The sequence below is a fragment of the Emys orbicularis genome, chromosome 1, assembly GCF_028017835.1.
Source record: "Emys orbicularis isolate rEmyOrb1 chromosome 1, rEmyOrb1.hap1, whole genome shotgun sequence".
Classification (NCBI taxonomy): domain Eukaryota; kingdom Metazoa; phylum Chordata; order Testudines; family Emydidae; genus Emys; species Emys orbicularis.
This window is the reverse complement of record NC_088683.1, coordinates 34,361,470-34,384,922: the sequence shown is the minus strand read 5'-3', so window position 1 is coordinate 34,384,922 and position 23,453 is coordinate 34,361,470. Positions and strand designations below refer to the sequence as shown.

Here is a 23,453-nt window from a genome sequence, read left to right as displayed (position 1 = left end):
AACATATTTAGTGAGAGCCTCTAAGGTACAAATTAATACAAATATTCAATTTGCTGTCTGGTCTGATTTCACATCCATTGTGAAACTTTCAAACTGTTGGGACAGTAGGTCTTTAGCCAAAGATTAGGTCAGCCAATAAAACTCAAATGAATTGCTAATATGCCTGTGGGGTAAGTGAAAATTATGGGGAAATGTGGCAGCAGCTCCTACATTGTAGGTTGCCCATCACTTTTCCTTATATAACTGAATAATCTAAAATAAAACTGGTAGGAAGTGTGTAATGAGAAGTTCTACAAGCTGATGTTTCTGTCAATGGGAGAAATTGTCATACTAAGTGCTCAGTGAAATATGCGTATATATTCATAGAATCATAGAAGATTAGGGTTGGAAGAGACCTCAGTGCTGTAAATGTGTGACAGCAAGAGTGGAACTGTTTTCAAGTATCTGCACTGTAAAAAAACAAAAGAAATAGTATTTTTCAGTTTACCTAATACAAGTACTGTAGTGCAATCTCTTTATCATGAAAGTTGAACTTAACAAATGTAGAATTATGTACAAAAAAACTTGTACTCAAAAACAAAACAATGTAAAACTTCAGAGCCTACAAGTCTACTCAGTCCTCTTCTTGTTCAGCCAATCATTCAGATAAACAAGTTTGTTTACATTTGCAGGAGATAATGTTGCTCGCTTCTTGTTTACAGTGTCACCTGAAAGTGAGAACAGGCGTTCGCATGGCATTGTTATAGCTGGCATCGCAAGATATTTACGTGCCAGAGGTGCTGAAGATTCATATGTCCCTTCCTGCTTCAACTACCATTCCAGGGAACATGCATCCATGCTGATGACTGGTAACAGTCCATAGCAGTGCAGATAGACACACATTCATTTTCATTATCTGAGTCAGATGCCACCAGCAGAAGGTTGATTTTCTTTTTTAGTGGTTCGGGTTCTGTAGTTTCTGCATCGGAGTGTTGCTCTTTTAAGACTTCTGAAAGCATGCTCCACATCTCGTCCCTCTCAAATTATGGGAGGCACTTCAGATTCTTAAACCTTCAGTTGAGTGCTGTAGCTGTCTTTAGAAATCTCACATTGGTACCTTTGCGTTTTGTCAAATCTCCAGTGAAAATGTTCTTAAAATGAACAACATGTGCTGGGTCAATATCCAAGACTGCTATAACATGAAATATATGGCACAATGTGGGTAAAGCAGAGCAGAGGACATATAATTCTCCCCCCAAGGAGTTCAGTCACAAATTTAATTAACACATTATTTTTTTAACAAACATCATCAGCATGGAAGCATGTCCTTTGGAATGGTGGCCAAAGCAAGAAGGGGAATATGAATCTTTTGCGCCTCTGGCACGTAAATATCTTGTGACACTGGCTACAGCAGTGCCATGCAAATACCTGTTCTCACTTTTTGGTAAATAAGAAGCAGGCAGTATTATCTCCTGTAAATGTAAACAATCTTGTTTGTACTAGCATGGCTGGACAAGAGGTAGGACTGCATGGACTTGTAGGCTCTAAACTTTTACATTTGTCTTTGAGTGCAGTTATGTAACAAACAAAAAAATCTACATTTGTAAGTTGCACTTTCATGGCAAAGAGATTGCACTGTAGTACTTGGAAAATGCTATTTCTTTATCATTTTTTACAGTGCAAATATTTGTAATAAAAAATAATATACACTTTGATTTCAGTTACACCACAGAATACAATATATATGAAAATGTAGGAAAACATCCAAAATACTTACTAAATTTCGTTTGGTATTCTGTTTTTTAACAGTGTGATTAAAACTGTGAATAATTGCAATTAATTGTTTTGAGTTGAGTTAACTGCAATGAATCGACACCCCTAAAGGAAAGGGTTAAAAAAACTGGGCATGTTTAGTCTTTAGAAAAGAAAACTGTGGGTTATAAGTTACCACTGAGTTCCTTCTGAGCAAGCACATTTATTCTTAAGGTAAAAGAATTCAAGAGAAAACATATTTAAAGGAACCTACACACATGCTTCAAAGCTTACCAGAGGTCACCCCCCAACTCCAATCTACAGCTCTTCTAGGTTTAATTCCTTCAAAACCCACAACTAGGTTTTCCCCATGGCTTCTAGATCCAGAACAGAGACTGTGCAGGTCAGCTATTTCTTTATACAGTTTAGGCCTTTGAGCTTGGCCTGATAACATGTAATCAGCAGGCAAAGACTCTCTCTGCAGGGCATAGCTTCAAAAGGCTGGGATTTCACATAACCAGAGTTGGGGAAATTGCATTAATCTCTGCCTAGGAATTCCCTAGGAAATCCACTTAATACTGATTGTCCCAAAAGTCCATATTTCTTTGATACATTTTCAGTATAGACTTTGAACTCCCAGGTCTCACGTCTGTGACATCTTCTCCCTAGAGAGAGTACATAAAATCCTGACCCCCCCACTAATACATAAACTTAATACATGAAGCTATTCAAGGATACGGCAGGGAATTGCCATACCTGTCACAGTATAATCTAAAGTAACATGCTAATTTTGAAATCAGGATTTAATATTCACAATTTACTAAAAATATTTTATTAGACTACTTACTGTTACTTTAGTAATATTAACAAAGCCAAGTGTCAGAAAATGCTCTCGGCTGTACCTCAAAGTTTAACATACTGCTCCGTGAGTTTTTACATGGCAAATCAGCTTTTCTGAAGCAGTGCTGATTATGTCTTGAGACTTGCATTGTAGAGTACATAAAATTAAAAGTAGGGTAGAAGTCTTTATGGTATGAATCCACTCAGTCAAGCAGTTGTGGCTTTCAAAGACTTGAATAGGTCAATCATGAAACTGTACATATAATATGTATAGTTCTGTGTTTCCACAAGGGGATGATTGGGAGTTTTGCTGGATTGTACTTTAACCTTACTTATTTTATGTATTAAGCTTCAACAATAGATTGTGTCTACTGAATCTTGATACAGACTGGTGTGTGTGTGTGTGTTCAACTAGATGTTCATTTTGTTGGGAGTTTACAGCATTGTCAGCCAGGGCTAGTCTCTTAGGGCTAACTCTTACTCTTAGGGTTAGTCTACACTACTGCGCTACATTGGTGCAGTTGCACCACGTCTGGTGAAGATGTGCTCTGCCGATGGGAGAGCGTTTCCCGCTGACATAGCATGGTGTGGACGCTGCTTTAAGTAGATGTAACTTGGGTTGGTCAGGGGGGTGGTTTTTTCATACCCCTGAGCGACATAAATTACATCGATTTAAGCAGTAGTGTAGACAGGCCCATAATAAGCTACACTATACATATAGGGTCTGATACTGATCTCACACCGGTGTAAATGGCAATGAACTCCACTAAGATGTCGCAGTCTAGTGTAAAACTATTCTGGAGATATATGGGATTAGTAGATTGGGTGTGTGGATTATTTTCAAGGGGAGTAATTGCTCCACAAATTCTCTGAAAGAGTTGCCCTACTACTTACTTCTGTGGGTGGGTTTTTGTGGTTATGATATTTCAGGCTGTTGGCAGATAAAGCGATTCTGTTTGGGGGCAGGGTGGGATGATTTTTAGTAGGATTCCTTTTGTAGTTTGCTCTATGAATTTGTATTTGAGCACCTACTTGTGGAAACTACCCACTCTATCGGGGGAGGGAATAGGGTCAGTGGATAAGGATCCTAGGCTACTGCTTGTTGACCTTACATTTTCGCCACAACGTTCTATTGGCAGAGTGAGACCCTATAGTCATCTCAATGACATTTGTCCATCTGTATGTAACATGACAACTTTTCAAAATCATGTGGGAATGTTATCAGTATTGGTCTCACTCTTGAGCTAGTATTTGGACTGGGATTGGAGGAGGGAGAGCTGGAAATTTTACCCCTATCATGGAGTACATTTTTCTTAACTTGCTGGAGGTTGGCGCAGTCTTGTCCTGTCAAGGCAGTGGACCTGTCTGGTGTCTGTACAGTGCCTAGCACTAGTACAGTAGGACCTTATAAATTAGTGTAATCATCCTAGATGGAACTGAGATTTCTCAAACCATGGTTTGAACTAGTATTCACCAGTAATGAGTAAGCAGTTTCTCTGTAGAATTTGCAAGCTACTTTTTACCACCGTCACTGGTACTGCCCAGTCGAAGTCAGAAGTGAAACCGATGAGTTTATTGTGAATTAAGGTTACTGCTGTCTGGGGAAAGCTGTAAGCAGAGATAGATCTAACCCTCAGCTGCTGAAAACACTCTATAGAAGCAGTGGAATCAAGACACTTCCCTTATCCTCTTTTAAATAGAAGTTAACTATATAGAAAGACTGGGCTAATTAGTGCCCATCATGCACTCTAGTAGGCCCATTAAATATTATTTAACTCACCCAAAATCTTGTATAACAATATATAGGCTTGTGTGTGTAGGCTGCTTGGAAGCTTTCCCTAATTCAGGATGTCTCTCTTGCCTTCAGGGCAGGGTTAACTAGAGAGAACTATGTGACAGTTTCAGCAATTTTTGTCTCAGTTTATGAACTCTATTTTTCTTTTGAGAATGCCAGTTGTATTAGAACTTCTGTTTTGAATGTAATCTTAAGTGTAGCTTTGAGCTTTTTTTGTGTAGCAGGAGTCTGATTTGTAGCACAGAGACTGTCTGGAAAGTTGTGACAGCAATTAAGGGGTTAACTAGGAAACCAGAGCTCCCACAGCCAGATGGACTGTAGGGAGAAAGAGTCCAAGCGTCTGGGGTCTCAGGAGCACTGAAGCTCTGCTTCCAGGATCTAGGTAGCATCTCACTGCCCAAAAAGGGTGTCTGACACACAGGGTCTGCACCTGGAGAGTTTTCCTGAGACCCAGATTTAGGAACAGTGATCAGTTGCTACCCAGAGTCAAAGAGCTTAATTACATGTGCGATTCAGCAGTTGGAGCCCATCACAACAGAAGGATGTTTGTCCAGAGAGTGGTACCGGTCTAGGCTGTGACAAACATACTGTGTGTTTGTACCACGCTTGGTACTGGCTGCCAGTCAACTTCTGGTTGAGTCAGTGTTTCCAGTAAAATCTATATACAGGTCCTAGGGCTTGGATACCTCTCTGACCTGCCATGCTGCCTGCCTACCTTTCTCTAGAATGCTTAAACTAAACTCCCAAGATTAAGAACTAAGGGGATTGCTGGACGGACTATTTTTAGTAGCAGATACGTCTCTGGAATTTTCTCTTGCCAGGAATACATCTAAGCCGAAGCCTGGCCACATTCAGAAGGAGTCGTGAAACTTGTCGGGCTAGCTTTCTGCGTGCTGCTGGCTCAGTTTCCTCTCTCATTTTCGACTAGTGAAATATTCTTGATGTGTCTTTAAAATGGTGGTGGTTGTGATGTAGGGTTACCTTGAATCTAATGTAAAATGAGTCCAGATACTAGGCTCATGCCATATAAATGCTTGCAATAATATGTATTTAAAAGTTTGTATGAATTTATTGTTACCTACGGGGCTAGACATTTTTCATTTCTTTTTAGTGTATAGAAAATGTGTAATAAAGCAATATGACTTCTGTTACTTCTCCTAGCAAACATGCCAATGAGTATCCTACCCAGAATCTTCATTTACATTTTATCTAATTGGAATCTCTCATTTTAATTTTAACATGTCCAGGATATAGCAAAATGAGCCACCATTAAAAGTTTGGTTATTGTAAATACAACACAGAAGTGCCCTTAATATTGAAGAATATCCGAGTAACGTATACAGTTCAGCAATAGAATTAAAAACAAAAGCAGAGTAGACGTAAATACGTCTTTCTCCCTTTTGTTTTTGCCTTCCTCCCCTTGACTGCTTCATGTTTAGCCAGGTCAAGGCAACTAAATTTTGAAATCCCCTTACATAAATGGTTCTATTTGATTATCAAGAGAACTGACCATTATTATACTCCTTAATCATGGTTAAATTGCAGCTAGCAATATTTATTCGATAAATTAAGTTATATTTATGCTCTAGAGTCTGTTTAGAAACAAAAATAGCTATGCGTGGCCTGCCACACACACCTACTCTTTTTAGACTAGATAAATTTAACAATTATTGGTACAGTGAAATCTTTTTTTCATATACTTCCCACTTTTTTAATATAGACAGGCTTCTGAAATAACTAGATCATCATGGTGCAAGGGTGATGTATAAATTAGACACCAGTAAGCTTTTCTTCAGTACCAGGAATAGGATTGAAACAGCAACTATTAGAATTACAAAACACTTTATTTGAAGATTTATTTGCCCTTCTGTCATGACTGGGGGAGGGACAGGGAGTATGATGGGCACATGGCTGGGCCAATTTTGAGTGAGTGGTGTTGACCCTGTATTCCTAATTTATGTCCTTGGTTGTGCATGGCTTTGTTCAAATCTGCTTCTCTGATATTCACCTACATAGTCTTTACATTTTATATGAAATACAACATTTTACACTTATGTTTTGAGACTATTTTAATGTTTGTATTGTTAACATTCAGTTTTCATGTATTGATATTGTATTTGTACAGGAAATTGTTTTGTGCCCGCCTCTGAGATTATTGCTGTAGAAGAAACTGAAATTGACGAGAAGCAATGTAGTAGTGGAAAATGGCAAAAAATGGCAAAGCCGCATGCTTTCACAGGTAGGGAAATCACTCCTATATTCAGAATGCTGCAGTAATTGCTTAACTATAGTAATCTGTAGATTAATTTAAGGGGGACTTGAATCTAGGAGCTGTACAAAGAGTTTTTTATAAACAAAACTATTGGTCAAGAGCCTGGCTTTTTATTATTGTTAAAGATGTTTTAATAAAATCTTTCCCTCATGGCTCATCTCCTTCTCTTTGGTCCCACAATGAAGCATGACTCTTGCTTACTACATCTCGCTGTTGCGAAGTAAATGTTGTGGCATCATAAATTCTTTATTACTCCACTAGAGAATCAAATAAGAGATGCTGTGAAAGAGTCCTCACGAAAACTCCCATCATTATTAATGAACAGACTGAAAAGTTTGTGAAAGATCTTTTTTTCACACAAAGTGTGAAGGCTTTCTTTTATGTAAGCACTTCAACTGTACAATCAAGTGAGGTACAGTGGTACTCTAACCTGCTTAGTGATATAATGGCAACCCTCTGTACTGCTAACCCGGGAAAGGGGACTTCAATGTACTTGTCCAAGGCTTTATAGAAGGACTAAATGCGAGAAAATAGTCTGTAATGATATGTGTGTGTCATTGTTCAAACTGGAAAAATGGAAATATTTTGGTGGTTCTCTTCCACCCACACACATGCTTCTCAAGAGACTGAAAATGGCTTTCAGATTCACCCTCTTCCTTTCAGCTTCCTGCAAACTGATGTGATTTTAAAAGGTGGTACTGAGGCCTGGGAGTTTTCTCTGACATGAACTTTGCAAACTTTATATGGTATATAATTTTTTGAAACAAAAGAAATCCAGGCACATATGAATGCTGTGACTCTTGTGTTTTGTGTAAGCAACTGTGTAATAACCCACTGTCCCTTCCTCTGGGCATGCTGAGAAGTATCTTTTAAAAAATAATTTTCAAATTTGAGCAGTTACTGTAAGCTAAAATGTGTGTGGGGGGGGGGGAATTACTGTTTTTAAATCATGAAAAATACTTTGTTTTCCTCTTACAAACACACACACAAAGTTTTCCTATTGGAATTATGAGAAATGGAAACATTCTAGAAAGGGGTAGTAGTGTCTTTTGGTCCATTAATATGTTGTCTTTTAAATATGTTGCACAGATCTTTAAAACTAGGGCTTCAACCCACAATTAAGTACATTTCAGACTTGTTGCAATAAATATAGAATGTATAAATGTTTTTCTTTTGTTTTTTTATATATATAGTATATTACGTGAAAAGAGCACAAAAACACCGCTGGCGGTGCAGCGAAGTAACATTTTGGTGCGTTGATGAGCAACTGTGTAACCAGTGGATACAGGCACTTAAAGAATTACTTGAGTTACAGAGTAAGTTGTTTGACTAAATTACTGAAATATACAACATTATTTTCATGGCACCTACAGCAGTTTAGTTACGTTTCTATTAAAGTGGCTAACTCAAGCCCTTAAACCTAGCTCATGCCCTCCTAAGAGAGAGCAGTTGAGGGGTAGGAGGTGTGCTGCATTTGAACTAGCAAGTATCTGATTCTCCACTGTTACAAGGTGCAAGGCAGCGTAGCCATTAATACCTATGGAAAGTGAATGTCAAACCCTAACAGATCAGAATAGTAGGGTTCTTATTTATTTGTCCAAGTGTAAATGACTGTGTAAAGCACTGGAGAATGTGGGGCCTGCAGACTTTTCATAGTATTGTGACTTGAATGGATGAGAGGGGTTTTCTGCTGAGTGAACAGAGGGTGTTGCTTTCAGATTTCTCAGATGTCCTGAGATCTAAAGGGATATCTGTATGGAGTGTTGAAACAGCTGCAAGATGGGGCTGTCCCTTCAGCACTATGGGTCACATGAAATGGGAACTGCCCATTAGTCATTCCTGGGACTCTCACCTGTGCCCTAGCCTACTTCTTCAAGAGAGGTAGAAGGTTTGGAGTGGTGTGAGTTTTTGCGTATATTCATGCTGACAAGGAATCCCTGACCACTGCATAAACATTTGTATGTTAGCTAGGGGTGATGCTACTACAAAATAGCTATTCCATCCATAGTATCTCCTGCACCTCCCAAAACTTCATTAGATTCAAAAACACACTGCTGCTTAAGCTCTTCTTCCCCCACTCCCACCTTCACATATCACTTGTATTTGATTGAAAACCCTTTGGAGCATGGACTATGGGCTTGTCTACGCTTAAAATGCTGCAGTGTTGCAGCTTCACTGAAGACACTTCCTTTGCTGACAGGAGGGGTTTTTCCGTTGGTGTAGCTAATCCACTTGCCTGAGAGACAGTAGCTAGGTTTATGGGAAAATTCTCCTGTTGACCTAGTGCTGTATGCAGAGAGGGAGGGGTTAGGTCAGTTTATTGCATCGCTCATGGGTGTGGATTTTTCACACCCCTGACCAGCGTAGCTATACCAACCTAATTTCCTAGTGTAGACCATATCTATGTGTTTGTAAAGCACCTAGAATGATGGGCCTCTAACTACAAGCCCAGTATAACCTATTTAGTAATAGTAAACTTCCCAGAGTCTTAAGCACTGGGAACAAACATCTGATAACTTTGTTAATGTTTCTTCCAATAAAACAAGTTACAGTTCTCACACCAGTGTCAGCTACCTCAGATTGCTTGGTAGTTGCTGGCTGTATAGTTCCTACAATACCAGTATTGCTTTGTTTTTGAAGTACTTTGTATGCATTCCTTATGAAAGGAGGAGACCAAAGAGACACAATCCTCACTCAGTTTTCCAATTCTGCACTTATTGTGACTAGGTGTTTACCTTAACTGGGAATTTGCTTCCCTTGGGTATTTGTTCAGAATCTTAATGTTGCTTAAAACTACTTTAAAAATAAGAGGGAATTATTGTTGAACGGTTTTAATGTTGTTCCAGTACTTACAATGAACTGTCCAGAAGCTTGAATATGTGAACCCTTTGGTTTCATCCATTTTGAGGTCAGAAGGGACCATTGGCTCATCTAGCCTGACCTCCTGTATTACACAAGACAGAGAATTTCACTTACATACCCTAGTGTTGAGCCCAATAGTTTTGCTTAAGGCTTATGGGCGCACATATGAATATGTGACATTGATATTGCCTGGAAAATTTCCTTACTGAGTTAAGAGGTGCAGTTTTCCTCTCCGGTATAACACATACTGATAAGCTATTCAGGAAAGGGACCATATCTTCCTCTATCTTTTCTCATCTACACAGTGATGAAATTTTGCATCTAAGACATGAAATCAGGGCCCCAATCTTGATCAGGGCCATTGGACAGTGCTCTAATAAAATACTAATTTATCAGATGACATTCAATACTATGCTAGAGACATTGAGAAAGATGAACTTGTGAATGCCCTTTTTGTGGTAGGACCAAGAGAGTGAATTATAGAGTTTTAAATCTGCACTTCTGGAATAGGTGTCTGAGAGAGAAGCTAGTGTGCCTTTTCTGGGATTGAGGACAAGCACATTTGAAATCATAATTTTATTAGTGTCTGTAAAAATGACACTATAGGTTTTCTCGTTTGTCTAAATAATTTCTGTATTAAATGTACTCAGTTTAAAAATACAAATAAATGTAATGGTCAGCCTGCACACTGAGCCTGTGCTCTCAATGTCAAGCTGGGTGCTTTTCTTCTCATGCAATATCACCATTAATAAAGGCTCTGCAGGGCAGATTGGGCTCAAAATTATTTATGCAGCTTTGTGTTTAGACTGTGTCCTCAGCAATGTATGTGCAACTCCACCAGTTACAATGGGTATGCTCATGTGTAAGTGTCTGAAATTTAGTAGACCATGATGATGCAGAAAAAGGAGTATAATCCAATTTCTTCCTCTTCTTCTTCTTTTTTAAGTTTTGTCTCTGAATAATCATACAGGACATATCTTTTGTGTAAAAAGGTGTTTGCATCAATATCTCTTTGGTACAGCCTGTAAGACTATTCTGTGATGCTGAAGAATGAATTGAACGTTAGGTTTGCAGGACTGATTCCAAGGACTAGTGAATGAGTTGCAATATACAGTCAGTGCTGGAAAAAAGTCTTGTTTATGCAATGTCCGATTTGGCTATATATGAAACCATGTACTATAATATGGATAGCCTTGGTTCTTTGCAAAGACCTAGGTAATACATTCAGTATTCATCTTACATTCCTGTCAAAAGTTGTCTTAATTCAGCCAACCTGGTGCTTTTCACCATGTTCCAGTGCAGATGATGATTGATGAAGCTGGACAAAATATAGGAATTTTCTGTGTAACTTTTTTTTTTTTTTTGCAAAAATGTGTTTTTCAGTCAGTCCTGTTTTTGTTGTTGAAACATACAAATCTGTGAAAAGCATCCCAACTTGAGTCTCAAAATTTGGACTAACTGGCTTTAGGTTACCAACTGTTTTAGAAAGGGACAATGTGGCTGAAGGTCTGTCATGAGATCTAGATTCTATTTCCAGTTCAATCACAGATTTCCACTTAGTGCTTGGCCAGTTTACTAATATCTATTTAAGTTAATCTTACCTTTTTAAAATAGGGATAATAATCAATACCTCCATAGGGATACTTTGAATCTTAATTGATTAATGTTAGTAAAGCACAGATAAGGCCTAAGGCCCTCTAGCAGTGGAAAGCATTCTCATTTAAGGTGTCTAGTTGAATAGCCCTGTTGTGATAGGTGTTTTTGGTTCCTTGACTTTACTGACTCTGGGGTCAAATTGAAGTCCATGCAACCAGACTTCAGACAGTAATGATAGATATTCTTAGATTATATTGAGTTCAGCTCTTCAGAGCAGTTTCCTGCAGTTCAGAATATGCTTTTACAAAATATACTTACCACTTCTCTATCACGTGAAGGATCATTCAATTGCCTGTTACAACAGCTATTTTCTAGAATTCTATTTATGAAATAACTTCTATACAGGGCTATTTCTATGTTCATCTCACCCACAGGATGCATACAGTTGCTATGCTTATTGTTTGCCAAGGAGAAGATAATATGCCTCTTTCCAGTTGCCACCTTAGCTTGTATCTTATTGGTAGCTCTGATGCCATTGTCATTTCATTTAGTGGAAAGGCAAGGTGACTGCAGAACTGCCTGAAAGTAATATGAACTTTCTGCTGCTCTTTCCATATAATAAGGAACTCACTTAATCCTCACACTAAGGAGTTTTAATAAAATCTTTTATTCAAATTGCCTCTATTCACTAACGAAATATTTTGTAAGAGTATGTATTTAAATGTAATAACTTAGAATTGAAAAACAAATTTATCAAAATTGGCTTGTTTTTATACTCAAGTGCCTAATAATGTGGGGTGTTTGTTTTCTCTCTCTCCTCCCCCTTCCTCCCCCCAGAATCTAGACCAAAGCAACTGCTTGTATATATTAATCCATATGGAGGAAAACAGCAAGGGAAGAGGATCTATGAACAAAAAGTGGCTCCATTGTTTAGTCTAGCTTCCATCTCCACTGATGTTATTAGTGAGTAATAATATTCTACTTCAATCTCTCATTAAATATAAAATGAAATTCTTTAAAGCAACTCTTCCTTACAGCTTAAGAAAATGTCTTTTTAGAACTCTGCTTTCTGCATTAATAAGCGTATGAAATGGAATAACAACTGATTTCTAGCTAATGTAGCTATAGCCCTGCAATTCACAAATGAGGGTGATGTAGCAATGCACCATTTATTTCAGTACACTGGTGACCATTTTGTAGGTAGTGATGCATCCAAGCTATTTAAGCTCTTAATTTATAAAACAGATATCCTGCTTTTTCCACTTAAAATAAATAAATAAAACTTGCCATTTAAAACTGCATAGGTTGTTACCCTAATGAAATAATTACTGAATGATAGTGGCTCACAGTGAAAGATACATGTATGTGACACTTAAATTTACATTTAATTTTTTGTTTTGTAAACAAAGAATTTTCCTCCTATGTAGTACATGCATTTCTCAGTTGTTTCCTTGTTGTAAAATCCATTGAAATGAAAAATTTTGGTAAGCCGAGACATTGTAATGGTTTTGTTTTCTGCTTGTATGCAATGTTGTAGCTGTGTTGGTCTCAGGATGTTAGAGAGATAGGGTGGGTGAGGGAATATCTTTTATTGGACCTCTCACCAACAGAAGTTGGTCCAATAAAAGATATTCCCTCACCCACCTTGTCTCTTGTTTTCTGCTTGACAGCCACGTTCATTTGTTTTTGTTTATGGAACTTATGAAATATTACATGATAAGTTTATGAAACTTAGCTTAATAGGAAGGCTTGAGTGAATAAGTATGTGTTTGTCTTTCTCCATAGTAACTGAACATGCTAACCATGCTAAGGATAACTTATTTGAAGTTAATATATACAAGTATGATGGGTAAGTGATTTCATTCATATTAGCTTACATCTTTGTTTTTCCTGGAATGTGTAGCTTAATTTCTGGAGAAGAGAATATTGTAACAAGATAGTTTATGGTAATGTGATAACTTTTGATGATGATTATTGTAATCAATAGCATTTCAAAACAGGCGTGCTCTTTGGGTCTGCTGCATCTGAATTTGGATTTATTCCCAAACGCAAAAATGGACTGTTTCAGGGGAGTCCAGTTAACTCCCTGAATCAATATTCTTCTTTGAGTGGTAGTCCCAGTTGTATTCCACGGTGGGATTACACATGTGCACCATGCACCCAGAGCCAGATAATTTGAAATTAGTGTTCGTCGGTCCACACATGTGCTCTGGCTCACTTTATGCCTCCAACCGAGGCAATAAAAGGTGGGGTGGACTGACCTCCTCTCCACTTCCTTCTCACAGTCGTATGGTCCAGGTCCGAATCCTTCGTGTCCACAACCTCTCATTTTAGACTATATCCTGTCTTTGAAGACGTCAGGTCTATCCATCAGCTCCTTATGAGTTCACTTAGCAGTGGTCAGTCCATACCATCTACCTGCTTTGGGCTACTTGATTATCGCACATCCTCTAATCAATAGATTCTGGGAAGACTTAATAAGGACCTTCCTGCCTACTCAGAAGATTCTGCCCCAATGGGACCTGAATCTCATTCCTTTAGTACTGACCAGGCCCCCCACTTTGAGCCTTTAGCTACTTGTTCCATGTCCCTCCTTTCCATGAAGGTTGCCTTTCTCATAGCTGTCATGTCACTGAGAAGGGTGGTGAATTGGGAGCAATGATGGCAGACCCTCCATGCACTGTGTTCCATAAACATCAGGTTTCTTTACATCTACACCCCAAATTCATCCCTGAAGTAGTTTTGGAATTTCACTTTAACCAGTCCATTCACTTACCTGTGTTTATCCTAAAACTGCAAGCTTCTGTAGAAGAATGAAGACTCCACTTCCTCACTTTTTAACAAGCCTTGGCCTTTTATCTGCAGAGAACAAAACCAATCAGGAAATCCCCAAGACTGTTTGTCGCCATAGCAGAGAGAGTTAGAGAGCATGCCATGCCATCTCACCAAGAGAATCTCCAAATGGATAGCTGGCTACATTCTACTCTGCCATCAACTCTTGAACCCTGCCTCCCCAGGGGTAAGAGCTCATTCTGCTAGAGCACAAGCAACAACTAAAGTGTCTCTTCAGGACATACCCTTCCTGGACATCTGAAAAGCGGCCACGTGAAGTTCCATTTACACATTTGCAAGGCATTATGCCCTGATGCAAGACTCTGCTGCTGATGCCTCCTTTGGGATGGCGGATCTCTGCTCAACCTTACTGTTCACACCCTCCTCTTCCTTAGGTAATGCTTGTCAGTCAGCTATAGTGGAATACAATAGGGGCCATCACTCGAAGAAGAAGTGGTTAGTTACATGTAACTGAATATTCTTCGAAATGTATGGTCCCTAGCTGTATTCCACTACCAGTCCTCCTTTCCCTTTGCTTCGGGTCTTCTATTATTTGCGGTGGAAAAGGAACTGGAGAGGTGGTCAGTCCGCCTTGTTCTTTATCAACTGAGTCAGAGGCATGAGGTGTGAGCCAGGGTGCATGCGCAGACCAATGGATGCTACTTTCAAATTCTCTGGCTCCGGAAACGTGGTGCACATGCGTAAATCCGCAGTGGAATGCAGATAAGAACCTCCAGTTACAGGTAAGTAACCCCCTCTTACACTTACATGAACTTTATATGCTAAGTTAGTCTATAGTTTTATGTACCAAATAAACATACTAAAACACTTAATTTAAGGCCCCAACTCAATTAGCACTTGCTTAAGTTTTTTGTGAATCAGGGCCTAAAACCAGATACATTCATCAGCACGTTTCAGTAGAGTTCAACCACCACTCAATATTATACTTCATTCCAAATTTCTGTACTTTGTTTTAAAAGCTAAAACTTTTTAAAAGTCTGGCAGTGAAGAATTAGAGGATCCAGTCACTTTTTCCCCATTGCCATGTAATCCTTTACCAGTAGGTACACCTCACTTGATTTAGCCACCACTCCATTTCAGTTTTGTCCCCTGACTTGTTCTGTAGTTGGGAATTATGCTTTTGGATGTATACTGGTGGCCTAAATTCCCTCTATGCTGCGTGGCCATGCAGCTGCCTGTTAAGCACTGCTCAGGCGCTCAGGGCTGCGGCGGGGAGAGATGCCTGTCCCCAAGCCCTGGACCTGCTGCGGCACCCCTTCTCTGGCCCCAGCCCAGCCTCGGACCTGCTGGGACCAGGGGACAGGTGCCCCTCCCCAGACCCAGCCCGGCCCGGATCTGCCACAGCTGGGGGAGAGGCACCTCTTCCCCTCAGCCCAGATGCTGCTCTGGGGGGGGAGAGAGCTTGGGGGAGTCCTCTCTTCCCACCGGAGCCCCACTGCACCTGAAACCCCTCATCTTCCCCCCCACCCCCGCATCCCACCCCTCTGCCCCAGCCCTGAGCCCCTCATCCCCGGCCCCACCCCAGAGCCCGCACCCTCAGTCGGAGCCGTCATCCCCCTAATCCTCTGCCCCACCCCAGAGCCTGCACCGCCAGCCGGAGCCCTCGGCCCCACCCCACCACATAAAATTCATGTGCACCAATATGAAGTGATGTGTCACATATCACCTCCATATTGGTGCACATAACAAAATTGATTCTGCACATGGGTGGGAAAACGTAGAGGGAACACTGCTGTTGACTTTGTATTGAATGTATAGAATTCAAAAGGGATGATATTCAATTGTATTAGAGTTCTATGTTTTCTTATAGTGTGGTGTGTTGGGGAAATTAAAATATATTTTTTAATAGAATTGGAATGATTGATCTGTTTGATGGTATGAAATGTGGATTATTTGATATTATAGTTTTAATGGAAATGTATTCAGACCATGCAAGAACATTGTAAAGAACATTAATATTGAATATTGGCAGTACTCCACTGAAACTTATCCTTATGTTGCTCTTTAAAAAAATGCTGTTGTTTTTGAATTGTCCAGTTTCACTTTTTAAATGGGCACTAAAAGTTTCTCTTCAAGTAGATGCAGATGTGCATTCCAGACACTTTTGCTTAGCAGTACCTGTAGAGAGGAGGCGTTAACGCCTTGTGGTTGTGGCCACTTCCTTGGCTATATGAGGCGGCACCCTGACCCCCCTCAGTTCCTTCTCACTGCCTGTAGTGGAGTCGGAGCTCTGTGTGGTTGTAGTCTCACATTTAGTCTTAGCCTAGTTTACTGTATTTATTTAGTTAGTAGTCAGTAGATAGTGTTCCCAGTGATTCCCTCACCGGGGTTTAAACATTGTCCTTTATGTGGAGGGGTGATCCCCCAATAGTTACTTCCATACATAGGCCCAACTTGAGTGTTGTTCAATCACACATAGGCCCAACTTGAAGAGTGTTGTTCAATCTGTAAATCATTCAAGAAGTGGACTCAGGTGGCACGGGACCTTCACCTCATGCAGCACCTACTAGTACAGGCCAGGCAGCCTGATCTGGTACTGAGGCCCTCCTCGAGCCAAAGATCGCCCTTGGGCTTGGAGAGCATTGCCGCTTCTCATTCCGGGACAAGCGCCTCTCCGAAGAGTCAGAGGAGCTGTTCTGTTGTCACCCTGAGGACGAGGTCTCATAAGACCAATCATGACTGTCTCAGGTCGTGGGGCAGCTCCTCTGCCTCCCCCAGGAAAAGCATGGACTGGACTGGCACTGGTTCTGGCGCACAGAATTGCATGGGTACTTCTGACCCTTCCCCGGTATTAAGTGGGAAGGGCAGAAACCCTGTACCATCGACTCTGGTTCAGACTCCAGGTATCCGTTGAGTCCAGTACTGACGAGGAAGATGCTGGTACCAACTATGTCCATGTCTTCGGCATATAAGGCAGCCACAGACTCCTCTTCCTTTTGGTCCAGACCTCCCTGTTGGTCCAGGACTTTCCCAGGGCTGTGCCAAGTATAGCCCCTCCGATGGAGCGAACTGCTGAACCCTCATGTCAGTTGGCAGGCATCAGACGCTCCCCTCCCCATGGTGAGAATGGAGCTGGTACCGGAATCTGTACAGGGGACCTCTGCAACAGGACTGTCTTCGGCCCCATTGCATTCAACTCCGCAGATTCTCCATTGGCAGCTTTCACCACCCTTGATGTCGATTCACTCTGGTACCGCTGTTTGCACTTGGACCTATAGGCGCTGACTTTTGTTTTTGCTGGTGGATACTTTTGAAGAAGTGTGTGTGTTTGGGGAGTGGAAGGGGGCACTCTGCCAGTTTTGGGGAGAGGTTATTTTTCAGCATATTTATACACTTCTTTCATATTCTAGTTATTGAATGTATCTATCATTGATATCTTTACTATTTTAATAATTAAATTATTATGAACTACATACATACGTTATGAATTACAGTATATTAAAATCATTGTGATCACCTACAAGCTGTCTTACTAACGTCCCAGTTTAAAGACATTATGTCTCACTGTAGCTTTCTGTATGAAACTGTCAGCAATCTTATTTACATCTCGTTCCCTGGTATTGTCTTGATGCACGTTAAGGACAGCTACATTATTCAGTTGTGGCTGTCCCATTGATGACTGGAGATAATTTTTACATCTTCTGAAGCTGGAGAATGAGTTCAGGATGATACAGGCACGGTGACAAGGATTCTTATAAATTTGCAGTACTCTGGAAACATAATGCTTCCAGAGTACTGCAAATGACTCCAAGATCTCTCTCTTGATGGGTAACAGCTAATTTAGGCACCATCATTTTGTATGTATAGTTGGGATTAAGTTTTGCCATGTGCATTACTTTTCATTTAAAAATGGCAGATGAAATTCCATTTGTTGCCAAGTCACCCGGGTTTATGTGACCCCTTTGTAACTCTTTGCAGTCTGCTTTGGACTTAATGATCTTAAGTAATTTTGTATCATCTGCAAACTTTACCACCTCACTGTTTACCCCTTTTTGCAGATTATTTATGAATATATTGAACAGCACTGGGCCCAATATAAGCCCCTGTGGGACACCACTATTTACTTTTCTCCATTCTGAAAATGTACCATTTATTCCCGCCCTTTGTTTCCTATCTTTTAACTGGAGTGCCTGATAATGCTTTCAGGGTCATCGAAAGATCCTTAATTTAATTTAATGACAAGTCTTTTGCTATCTTAATCACCCTGCCTCTGTTTATAAACTCCCTTCCCCAAGAGCAGAAGTTGAAGCAGCACAGAACTCCTCACATTCCACACTCAAACTCTGGCTCCTGGGTGCTGAGCACCCACTATTTTTTTTTTCTGTGGGTGCTTGAGTCCTGGAGCACCCATGGAATCGGTGCCTATGTTTGGACCAACACTACCTGTGCCACCAGCATGTTCAGTACTGCCACATCAGGAGTGCCAATTTCTGCCACGTTCTAGGCAATGGATGAATCAGATTGCCGATTGGCTCCCTTTGACGTCGCTCCGCAAATGTTGCAGAGATCCCGGGGCTCTGATTCAGAGTCGGAGTCGTCATCCTCCCACTCCCTGTCACCTGATTAACTCAAGGGGGCTGCCAATGGACCAGTATGGCTCCCAGGGTTGGCGTGTGCCCTGTGGCCAGGATGGAGGTACTTGTCTCAGCCCCCTATTGGCCACCAATGCCCTACCCGTTTCAGTTGCCTTGGACTCAGTGGGAAGCTCCTCGTTCATGGAGATCCTGTTCTTCATCCCATTCAAAGCCAAAGTCACCTACCAGGTTGACAGTGGTGGCTTTGGATCAACCACAAGCCTGGGCATTAGCAGTCTTCCTCCATGTGGCGATTGAGTCCTCCCTCCCTTAGTCCTCATTGCTGAGGATGATGCTGAGCTGCCTGGTTCATCTTCTCCTTCTCCAGAGGATTTTAAGGTGTACAAGGACCCTCTTAGACCGCATAGCCATATCCTTGGGCATCCATGTAGAGTTCCTCCAAGAAAACAGGCACAAACTGGTGGACATTTTGCAGCCCACCATCCCCAGGAGAATGACCCTCCCAATCAATCATGCACTCCTTGAGTCAGCAAGAGCCCTGTGGAATATACTGGTCTCGGTACTGCTGGTGGTCAGACACATGGAAAAATGCTACTTGGTTCCCATGCAGAAATTTGAGGGGCTCTATTCCCACCTGGCCCCAAATTCCTTGATCATAATAGCCATAAACAGGGCCCAGCAGGGTAGGTTCAAGTCTACCCCCAAGGACAGAGACTCCAAGCTGTTGGACCTTCTGGGCAGGATCATCTATACCACATTAACCTTACAGGCGAGGATAGAAAATCAACAAGCTTTGCTGGCCAAGTATGTTTTCCTCAATTGGTCAGCCATGGCTAAATTTGAGGATCAGTTGCCCGAGGCCTCATGTGAGGAGTACAGGGCGCTTGTTGTAGAAAGTTGCTTGGTGGCTAAAACATTCCCACCGTCCGCTCTTGACATTGCCGATACCTCAGTCAGGGCAATGGCCTCGGTAGTAACTATTATGCAGGCTTCCTGGTTGCAAAACTGGGATCACTGTGGATGTCCAGCAAGCCATGAAAGACTTGCCCTTTGATGGCCGAGTCTTGTTCTCAGACAAGATTGAAGTGTGCATCTGAGCCTGTAGAGCCACAAGTCCGCTTGCACTCAGGTGGTCCAATGCATCAGGTTCCGCCTTCGCCCTCTTCAGATGTGGCTTAGGATGGTTTATTGCCCTGCTGCCCATTCTCTGGACAGGCTGGTTCACCTTCCTCTGCTAGTCCTATATGCTTTGCTCTGGTGGGAATCCCCATGCAATGTGTGCCAAGGAGTCGCCTTAGCTTGGCCCTCTCCGACCGAGTCAGTGGTTACCGACGGTTCCCCTTCTGGTTTTGGGGGGGCACATCTGGACTTGTTGAGGGTGCAGGGCCTGTGGTCGGAACAAGAAGCCTCACTCCATGTCAACATGTTGGAACTTCAGGCCCTCCACAATTCATGTCCTGGAGACCACATCAGACACTCAGTGGTTCATGTACTCACTGACAATACCACCGCAATGTACTATGTGAACAAGCAGAGGGTGTGAGGGGGCACATTCCAGGTTATTCTGCCTGGAGGTGATCAACCTTCTGACAATTTTGCATCGAAGAAGACATCATTTGGGTAGTAGTCCATTTGTTGGAGATGCAAAATCATCTCGCGAATCATCTCAGCCAGGTTTTTTCCCTGAGCCACAAGTGGTCCCTGAAGGAGAGTGTTCTCCAGGTCATCTTTGCAACATAAGGCATCCCTGCGATCAAGCTGTTTGCAATGAGAGAAACCGAAGTGTGGACTATTCTGCTCTCGAGTGGCCCTTAGTTAGGGCTCCCTCTCTGACGCCGTCTGCTGCAGCTGGCAGTCAACTCTCCTGTACACCTTTCCACCTGTTCTGATCCTAGGGCATCAGACCAAGCTCATCCTCATGCCAACATGGCCAAGAGAGTGCTGGTTCTCAGATCATTTTGCTCTGTCAGTTCAACCTCCCATATTGTTTCTTCTCCATTCTAACTTGCTCACTTAGAACCAGAGCCATACCCTCCATCCTGCAGTCAGCTCCTGCACCTCATGGTGTGGCTGTTGCATGGGTAAATGAAAAGGAAGAGCAGTGCTTGGAGGCTGTCTAACAAGTCCTACTCAACAGTGGGAAGTCCTCCACTAGGATGGCCTACTTAGTGAAATGGAACAGGTTCTTGGTGTGGCCCTTGGTCCGTGGGACCCACCTGACAGAGGCCTCCATCCAGTACATCTTGGAATACCTGTTACATCTTCAGAAATCGGGCCTTGTGCTCAGTTCACCGAGAGAGCATTTGGCAGCAATATCAGTATTCTATCCCCCGATTCAAGGGAAGTCAGGTTTTTTTCTAATACTATGGTGACGAGATTTCTAAAGGGGTGCGTCCACTTACATCCTCTGGGCTGAAAACCTGTCCATTGTGGGACCTAAACACGGTTCTGGTGGCTCTGATGGGCCCTCTGTTCAAGCCCCTTGCATCCTCTCTTGTTCTGTCTGAGAAAACCACATTTCTGATAGCCATCCCTTTGGCAAGGAGGGTGTGCGAGTTGCAGGCCCTCATGGCCAAGTCGCTTTTCACACAATTCTCCAAGGAGAAGGTAACGCTGCGACCACACCCAAGGTTTTTATCCAAGGTGGTCTCTGTTTCATCTGAATTTATCTGTGTTTTTCCCTAAGCTGCAGTCTTCCCCAGAAGATCAGCACCTCCATATTCGATATCGGGCAATGTCTAGCCTTTTATCTAGACAGGACTAACTGTAGCATGTTTTACCTCGCCTGTTCGTGTCATATGCGTACCACATGAAGGGACAAGCGATCTCTACACAGGACATCTCTAGATGGATAACATCCTGTATCAAGGCTGCATGAGAGATATCTTTCACTGCATGTCTTCAGCAGATACGGGCTCACTCCACGAGTGCACAAGCGATGTTGATAGTGACATTTCCATACTGGACGTTTGCAGGGAAGCCACATGGTTGTACATACATGCATTTATGGAACATTATGCTATTACTGCATCTTCCAGACTGGATGCAGGTCTTGGAAGGGCAGTCCTGTGATCCCTATTGCAGTAGACTGCGAACCCCGCCTCCGGTTTGGTGTACTGTTCATGAGTCACCTAAGTGGAATACTCATCTGCATCTACTTGAAGAAATGGTTACTTACTGTAACTGTGGTTCTTTGAGATGTGATGCAGACATGCATTTCCTGACTCACCCTCCATCCCCTCTTCCTTGGAGTCTCGTCTCATGGGTTTTCAGTGTGAAGGAATTGGGGGGAGGGAATCGGGGCAGCGCTGCCTCATATACCCGGGGGGGGGAGGGAGGCACACGCACTGCCCCTTTACGGGTACTGCTAGGCAAAAGTCTTTGGCTCTGACACACTGGGTGTGAACACACCTAAGTGGAATACATGTCTGCATCACATCTCAAAGAACCACAGTTACAGTAAGTAACCATTTCTAGTCTTCCCCCCCACCCCCCCATTTTTATTGAAAATAAAAGCATTACAATTTAAAATGACCCAAACACTACAGTGAAAGTTACCATACAGAGGATCAAACAACCAATCATTAACTTTTACACACACAATTAAATACAAATGATAGAAAAGGTAATAAAAATAGAGGAGACTGAGGGAAAGAAACAATATAGAGAAGAAGGGAAGGAGGAGTCATAACATGACTCACCAACGTATTCCACTATTTCTATAAGGGCTACCCATATGTCAATGAACTTATCATCATTTTAATTATGGTTGGAGAACCTTTCCATCACTGCCATATCGGTTTGCCAATCATTGGACTGGATTTTGATTTCCAGTACTAAAGAACATAGTCTTTTAGCCTAAAGTTGTTATATCACAAACTTTTAGCCTTTTAAGTTCTATATCTCGAAAAGGAAAGCATTAAGGAGGATAGTTTAAAATACAAATCCTCAATCCCTTAGGCACTTTTGAAAATTTCCCCTGTAAAGTTTAACATGGATAAAAGACTCTGCTTTTCCTGTCCCTCTCTTCCACTTCAACATCCCACATGTTAGTGTGAGCTATATGCATCCTATCACAAGCACGGTATATTTTTAAACTCTGCTATACCAGTCATCACTCCATCAGCATACGAATATATTTCTTTTGAGGAAGCCCAGAAAAATAAAACAAAACCTGGACTTTCTAGGCAAAGCCATTTTGGAGAGAGAAACCAAAATATTGAATAATTTTTATGATGGCAACAGGAAAAAAATGTCAACACCACAAATTTTTAAACTCCTTTTTGAGTTCCCAGAAAAATTCTGCTCTAGGATAAAATGAGGCCTGTTAAGTTTAGGGGAATTGTGTTTTTTGGAGAAGTTATGGAGTGGATGTTTGAAAATAGGTTTCAAATAGCTCCAAAATAAAGAGGTGAATTTACAGGTGGGTTGAAGTGCTGTTTTCATGTTTGTAAACCAGTTGTGGGGATAAATCTATACACCTGTATAAAGGGAAACTGACCCTCTGAAAATGTAGTCTAGTATGTGTTGTAAACAACACCCAGCAATCCTCATAGTGAGTTCACACCCTCCCTGAAAACATGAAGGGAGTAGCAGTGACCAAATATAGTAGCTCCTAATGCAGCATAAGACCTATCCTTATAGAAAATCACTCCCAATATTTTGTTCAAAGTCTTCCTTAAGAAAGAGCCAGATATCCCTGCGTGTAGTCTTTATTATTCCTGAATATCTCATTTGATCTCTCTAACTTGATAGAACATTAGATTTTTTTTTAATTGGAACTTCTTTGATCTGGCTGAGAGAAAAATCTGAACTGAAAAATCTAAAAGAAACAAGATTAAAAAGAGGCAAAAATAGTTGTCTTACAGTAATTCAGTAGATAATTCAGATACAGTGAAGGTCTGATCTTTAGAAGAAAGTGTGACCGTTATCAAGCTGATTGCACTTCTGACCCTTTCTGGTTCCCACT

At 41.5% G+C, this 23,453-nt stretch overlaps 1 protein-coding gene across 1 annotated transcript in view; it reads left to right on the top strand.

Moving 5' to 3' along the window:
* Positions 1 to 6,498: 6,498 nt before the first annotated feature.
* Positions 6,499 to 23,453, top strand: part of CERK (ceramide kinase) — a 49,338-nt gene continuing 32,383 nt past the window's right edge. Inside the window, exons 1-4 of the mRNA XM_065413766.1 lie at positions 6,499 to 6,605; positions 7,832 to 7,954; positions 11,934 to 12,059; positions 12,882 to 12,945. Coding sequence (XP_065269838.1) covers positions 6,581 to 6,605; positions 7,832 to 7,954; positions 11,934 to 12,059; positions 12,882 to 12,945 — 338 coding nt within the window. The 5' untranslated portion in view covers positions 6,499 to 6,580. The remainder of the gene's footprint in view (positions 6,606 to 7,831; positions 7,955 to 11,933; positions 12,060 to 12,881; positions 12,946 to 23,453) is intronic.